Source organism: Loa loa (genome assembly GCF_000183805.2).
Source record: "Loa loa unplaced genomic scaffold supercont3.165, whole genome shotgun sequence".
NCBI classification, from domain to species: Eukaryota; Metazoa; Nematoda; class Chromadorea; order Rhabditida; family Onchocercidae; genus Loa; species Loa loa.
In genome coordinates this window covers 108,327-115,322 of record NW_018108345.1, presented here as the reverse complement: position 1 = coordinate 115,322, position 6,996 = coordinate 108,327, and the positions used below count along the sequence as shown (strand labels likewise).

The following is a 6,996-nucleotide window of genomic DNA, read 5'->3' as shown; positions in this document are numbered from 1 at the left end:
TCGCAATTATTCCTTCCCGAAAGCAAAATAATCGTGGAAGTTGAAACAGTGCATGGATGCTATGAATATGAAACAAGCTCTGAAAGATATGAGTGGCGTATTAAAGTCTATTTTCGTTACCTAAATGAAAAATTTACCTTAGTATTGCACCTTCCTAAATGGTATCTAACTTCTGTATAATACAGCAAAAAAAAAAAAACCAGCCAAGTAATGACTGATTTTTAGCTATATTTTTAATGATTACCAGTTTCTTCCTGAGGCCTTTCTTTCCATCTATTTGGATAGGAAGCAAAATAAAAAATCTATACACAACTGAAAATTAGTCCCTATATGGCTGTTTAATAATAATCAGCATGACATTTATGATAAAACAGTAAGTAGCCTTGGGAAGAGAGGACTCGTTCTGTGGGTACTTTCGTAACTTTCTGATCATCACATTGAAACCACTGGTTACGTTGATGCCGGATATAACACGTGTAATGGCCACTTTCCATCGTTCCCAAGTGATTCACAACTGCAAACAGTTCGTATCTGAAATAATTCTTCATATATACAAAATGACCATCGACCTAGGACACGAAAAATCAGGTTTATCCTGCAGCTACTCTAAAAATCTCATCCGCAGAATTATGTCAACAGTTAAAGTAATATATTTTTAATTAATACAGTTGAGGTATTATGAACAAACTACCGCAGTAAAACAAACTAATGAACTACTGATGAATCTCAATCTAATATCATCAAATGTTGCATGTCCTATCGCGCTTTCACTTTGACTCACGTAAAGCTACCTCTTTTCCCTATTTTCATCTTCTCTAATATGGTGGTAATCCAGATTAATACAGCCCACTTATATCGTTCGTCAATAAAACCATACTTATTTCGATTCGTTGTGAGCAAATCGGTGACTACACTAGTTTTGTTCTGCGGAGCACCTGTGGAACGCTCGCGAAACGAAGCCGTGAACGGAGTCATATCAATGAATTGCGGATACTTGATTTTAGTATCCATTTTTTTTCGGTCTTTATGACTATGTTCAAAACGTTTTAAATGAAAGCAGGCAACCATTGGGAGAGTTTTTAAGGTAAGCTGCTTCGTTGACTCCTCATACGTTTCACATCGAGCACATTTGGTCTTCGCATTACTTCCCAAATGCTCGGGCATAATATACCTGAAAGTAAATCATCAAATTCTTAGTCCAATATCAACCTCAACTCTTAACAAATTTTTTACTTCGACTTCTATCCTTATGTACTGGAAAGAATTAGAGTTATTAGTGATAAATCTGTTTTTTTCATTCTTTAAAAAAGAAAGACTAACTTACCTATGCAAGCAATCTTCTAAAGTTATTTGCTGTAGTGAACCAGAGCTGCTGCTAGGTGAACGTAACACTTCTTGTGCAACATCAAGCGATATATCCCAGAATGGGTCAACAGTTGTTGAAACACATCTAAATATTTTTATTGATTAATCGATCAGAGAGTTCTCCTACTTCATCTCTTGTTTGCTCACTGGGTCATTTCGAATAATTTTGCTTCTAAAACTAATCAATAACTTCACAAAATAAACGATAAGCATACCCACAAATTGAGCATGTGAGATCAGATTGCAGTTTGCCGGTAAAGATCCAGTCAATAATACAGTTGCATTCATTTGGCGTAGAGGGAAGTGAACTACCTGTAATAATTAATATTAATTAAATATGAATTAAAGTAGACTTATAATGTCAACAAAGATATTAAAAAAAAACTAACTTCCGGAATGTCGATGAAGCACATCAAGAGCGGCAATAAAGAATTCATGTGCGTCCTGTTGTTCGTAACCAGCCAAATGCCTAGCATGTGTCCAGACGAGGTTTAGGAATCGATTCGGTTTGTAAGGTGTAACATCACCTTTGTAAAATTCCTAGAAACATCCATTTTCGAACAAATAAGAAACTCATTAGCCCCATTAGCCAGGAATAAGTGATAAGATGATGAAAATGACAAACAGAGAATGTGATATTTTATCAGTGAAGTATTGGTGAAAGTGAAATAGAACCGTTTCAACATATTTTGATTTTCGCGACAACGAATACCTGGATGGAAAAGTTGCAACTGAAGCCCGTTATTAAAGGAAAATCTACGTGCTAAGTCTATCAGCCAAAGAATCAACAAAAAATAGAGAAAGACATTGGACTACTTTGTACAGTGCAGGAGCAAATCGTTTACTTACTACCACAGCGTCGTAACAAATCTTTAGCAAGGAAAACACCAGCTCGTGCTTGTACAGTAAAACAGCAGGAATCTAAAAGAATGGATGATGACAACAAAACTTGTCGATAAACACCGAGTTACCTGAAAAGTATTGGAAAGTTCACACATGAGACATTGAGCTTTGCTATATGATGATGAAGCACAATGATGTTGATCAGTGAGAAAATAATCCTTTAGATGTGGTGTGTGTACGATGGCTTGTATAATACAGTTCATGAAACAGGTATTTCCTAAATTCACCAGCCCACGTAAACCTGTAATAACAATGTCGCAAAATACAAAATCTTGGTAACATAATAGTTTTAATGCAATAAACGATAAGTTAAGCTAGTAGGCTAACAATTTAGACATTTTATCTAGTTTATTTCATATTATAACAAAGTTGCACACTACGTTAATGGTCATTCTATAAATATGATATTCAAAGGATAACAAGAAGATACTATCTGCTAGACGGCAGCAGAAATCAATTAGTTTAATATGGAAATTACCTCTTATACTACTCCTCGAAAACCGAACCATACGAGTAGGGTCATCATGACAAATATCCACAACAGCTGCACCTGGATACCAAATACTCCGGGTACTTAAGTTTAACGATCGTCGACAACCATTTTCGGCATCTCGTCGAGCGTCCTCCATCTCACGATCATATACAAAATCACCACACTGACAACAATAAATAAAACCTGTTTCGACAGAAACTGCTGCAAATACAGAAATAATTATTACTTGGAAAGAGTTTGATTTTACAAATGAAGAAATATTAACTGTAGCAGTCTTACCGAAGAGGTGTTCTTTAGTTGCCAGATGATCTTGCATATGTGTTAAACATGCAAATGTTGAACATTGGCAGCATGCACACATCAATGCATTCAATCGTGTTTTACATTGAATGCATCGAATATATTTAGCCTGTAAATGATTGCTGTTGGAGAGATCAATATATAAATGATCAAAAGAGCATCTAAATACCTTTCAGTAAAATAGAAAAATTCGAAGTTATTGCTGCTTAAAATATCAATAAATAATTAAAGTTGAATTGGAACATTAACAAAATAAGCATATACTTGAGATATCATATCATTAACCAAACAACACATATCTTTGGTAAATTGATCGTTCCTTCTAATTATTTATCATATCAGTGTATGAATTAGATTCCTCACAGGATTTTGGTACATGCAGTTAATCTAATCTTAATATGTTTAATTTAAAAGTCACTTTTTTTTAGTCAATCAAAAATTTCCGAAACTGTTTATCTATCATGTAATAACGATCACATTATTATCGTATATGAAGTGTTTAATCTAATTATATATTATTTCCAATATAGAAGCTTGTTAAAATATCAAATATATTCCATTATTGCATACTGAAATCAATCAATTAATCAATCAACTGGTAAAACTCACGTGAACTTCCCGTGCTTTAGTATTATTAGGGAAGATAACTGCATAAACAACATTATTAAGCGTTTTCGACAACGTTCGCTGATGTTTACCAATATGTTTACATGGACTATTCATTGATCTCCTGAAAGTATAACATCCTGATATGATGAAATCAGGATGGTTATTCCCTGAGCTATCGGAACAATTTAAATTTGTAGTTATGCTGGTGTTGTTGCTCATTGCTTTTGATTTTCTTATAGGTGAGAACGGTTACAATTAATTCAGCTTCCAAGATCTTCACTAGTATATTATGGTTTTTTGGGATATTTGGGAGCTGCAAAATATCAAATCGGCTTCACATAACAGCTATCAAGAGGCAAAATCCTAATTCCCCAATCCAGTTCATGCGGACGTTCAGGACCGATACTCAACCGGAAATACGGCACGACGCTCTAAACCGTAAAATAAGCAGATCAACGAAAATGGACGACTAAGTTGCCACATGATGTAAAATGGTTTTAAGGTTGTTTATCGCTACCATTAAACTGAGAAGAAACGATTGATACTACCGGGCGGACGAGAAAAGAAGCTTCATTCTCGATAGTAAGAGTCGGACAACGAATCGACCTAAATAAGCACTCTTAAGCAGCAACCTTTGATCATATTAGCCAGCTTCCAAACTGCTTCATTGTTACATTTCTTACCAGAAATGTAAAAATAAACATTGATGTAGGAAAACACTGATATATGAAGATGTGATGCAAGTTAAAATACCACTATTTATTTGGCCGCAACAACAATTATTCCAAAATGTAAATACAGCCAACAAATAAAAAACAACGGCAAGAATGCGATAACACTTCAATAACTTAACTATACGTATCTTGCTAAAATGAAACGAAATGACATGATCACATCAAACATAATAAATATAGGCCACTGTCATGACTTCTGCAATCCATTGTAAACCTGAAATTTGGGACCAGAATAATACTTTTGTTAATAAATTGTTGATGTAATTACAAATCTCAGAAAAATTAAAGTAAAGAAGACTGTGAGCAATTTTTGCCTAATTTCTCCACACCCAATGAAGGCAACACTTCATCTTTGAGCTATTTGAAAAAAGATGCCGTCGAGATTCAGGCAATATAAAACATACTTTCGGTTGAAGAGATCCCTGCTTCAACAGTGTTTCAACAATTTCTTTCTGTTCAGGAGTTAATTCTCCGCGAGGAAACTCGACATCGACGGTTATATACAGAATTCCTTTCTTATTATTATTAGAATACGAAGGCATTCCTTCATCTTTTTTTCGGATCTGTGCTCCTGGCCAAGTTATTTTTTCGCGCACAACCTGGAAAATAAACTGTAATTTATCTCTCCTTATGAAACCATGGCGATTTATTTATATTGTATGAAGATGAATTAATCGAAATGTCCTTATAATCCTTTTCAGGCTCTTTTTTCAGTAAAAACTGAGAAGTACTTTCTACTCTCAAAAACTTGTTTAAAAACAAAATATCTAATGTCATAACGGATAATATGAAGAGATTTATTAAGGAAAGCAAAATTGCACCAAAACGTGGTGAATTACCTATAATAAAAAACAGTTTTCTAGCTACTCATAGTTTTTTTTTACTTTTCCTATGAAGATTATCGGTGAACCAGATGATAACCGATAAGAAAGCCTTATCGGTGATCCAGGTGGTAACAACGAAACCTATTGTGACAAGTAATGAAAGAAAGATCTTCAATAAAATTTATCTCAGAGTGTAACATCTAACATTCTAATATGCAACATATAATGCATCTGTTAATAATGAGTTTGAGGAAATATTTAAGAAAGAGGAAAGAAATAAGTTCCTCACTCACTTCAACTTTGTGCCCGTCAAGATGGGTTATTTCCATTTTGAAGCCTTTTAACGCACTTTCCAATGATATGGTAACGTTAGTGTAAAGATCCAAACCACGTCGCTCAAATATTGGGTGCTTCTCGATCTTGATTAAAAATTTCAGATCACCCGGTTCACCCTCAATATGTGGTTCACCTTCACCCAAGAATGTCTGTGTTTTTCCTTCATCCACTCCTACTTCGATCTCAACCTAAAATATTTTTGAGAAACATACCAAATCATTCATATATTTGAAGTAAGAATGAGATGTATGTGAAGACTTACTCAGTAATTAACAGGAAAAACTGAAATAAAAGTTGGTTGATTAGTATATGACAACTAAATGTGCAATAACAAGCTAAAATGGTTCATGCAAGATCTGTTTTACGAGGTGCAGAATTCGTTACATGAAAGAATTGATTTTGCGAACATGTCAAAAGAACAAATAATGTATCAAGACTGCCGAATAGTAACGTTTTCTATATTGACACGACATCTTGTCTTCTCAATTAACATGGTTATTAAAAAAGTTTCTAGTATTAATATAAACATACTTCAAGGAACCGCGTTTCTTGCACCAGCACAACATTTGGACATTCATCACAAATTTTCACTTGAAACATCTGGAATCTACCAGCACCCAATTGTTCGGTGCGCATTTCATGACGACAGTTACACTTTCTTGTGCCCGACGTCTGTTTGTATAATGATTTTATCCTGCAATGACATGAATTCTTCACGTTAATCCTTAAAATAATGCAATAATATAAGCAACAATCAAAAAGCGATAGAATAATATATGCAGTAACTCGTTCCATATCCTTTTCATTCATTAATTATTCTATTATTCTTGACTAGACTTTACCAAGACTCAGCCACCTTGAAATTTCACTCGTACATCTAAACATATCTGACTAAGATTACAGTCATGTACGGACTTACTAAGTGAACGAGGCTCACAAACTGCACCATTAAATTGTCCTCAGTAATTAAAAAAGTGAAAATTGAAATATTATTTGTTACGATGTTGTTGACGAAACAAAAAAAAGAAGTGTAATAATATTTCATGAACCTTTTCACTTCTACGAAATTCCCATTATATACTTCTTCGAGTGTAACCCATAAGTCCATAACCACATCAGCACCACGAAGTGTTCCTTCTTCATGTTTGCTGTGAAAGAAATCGCCAAAGAATGAAGAAAATGGATCATGGAAACTTCCACTATCACCACCACCTGCACTTTTCAAACCCTCTTCACCGTGAAGATTATAGATTTTCCTCTTCTCTTCATTGCTTAGAACCTATAAATAAGCTACTGAAAAATCATTCCACACTTAAATGTTTATTCATATGAATAATTATGTCGTTATCAATTAGAATGTTATAATAATCAAAGAATTACTTTAGCCAAATGTAGGAATCAAAACTGAGGTTACTTTAGCCAAATGTAGAAA

At 34.1% G+C, this 6,996-nt stretch overlaps 2 protein-coding genes across 2 annotated transcripts in view; both read right to left on the bottom strand.

Moving 5' to 3' along the window:
• Positions 1–246: 246 nt before the first annotated feature.
• On the bottom strand, positions 247–3,799 carry LOAG_11286 (ubiquitin carboxyl-terminal hydrolase). Its single transcript, XM_003146807.2, has 9 exons — positions 3,671–3,799; positions 3,041–3,170; positions 2,747–2,962; positions 2,337–2,509; positions 1,755–1,905; positions 1,581–1,677; positions 1,325–1,450; positions 878–1,171; positions 247–531 (listed from the first exon to the last, which is right to left on the bottom strand). Exons 1-9 carry the CDS (start codon positions 3,782–3,784, stop codon positions 339–341), a joined length of 1,494 nt encoding a protein of 497 aa, XP_003146855.1. The 5' UTR covers positions 3,785–3,799; the 3' UTR covers positions 247–338.
• Positions 3,800–4,421: 622 nt separating this feature from the next.
• The window catches only part of LOAG_17975 (DnaJ domain-containing protein), a 3,530-nt gene continuing 955 nt past the window's right edge, over positions 4,422–6,996 (bottom strand). The window contains exons 2-6 of the mRNA XM_020450645.1: positions 6,614–6,843; positions 6,096–6,258; positions 5,522–5,752; positions 4,809–5,003; positions 4,422–4,618 (exon numbers count right to left, since the gene is read on the bottom strand). Coding sequence (XP_020305651.1) covers positions 4,592–4,618; positions 4,809–5,003; positions 5,522–5,752; positions 6,096–6,258; positions 6,614–6,843 — 846 coding nt within the window. The 3' untranslated portion in view covers positions 4,422–4,591. The remainder of the gene's footprint in view (positions 4,619–4,808; positions 5,004–5,521; positions 5,753–6,095; positions 6,259–6,613; positions 6,844–6,996) is intronic.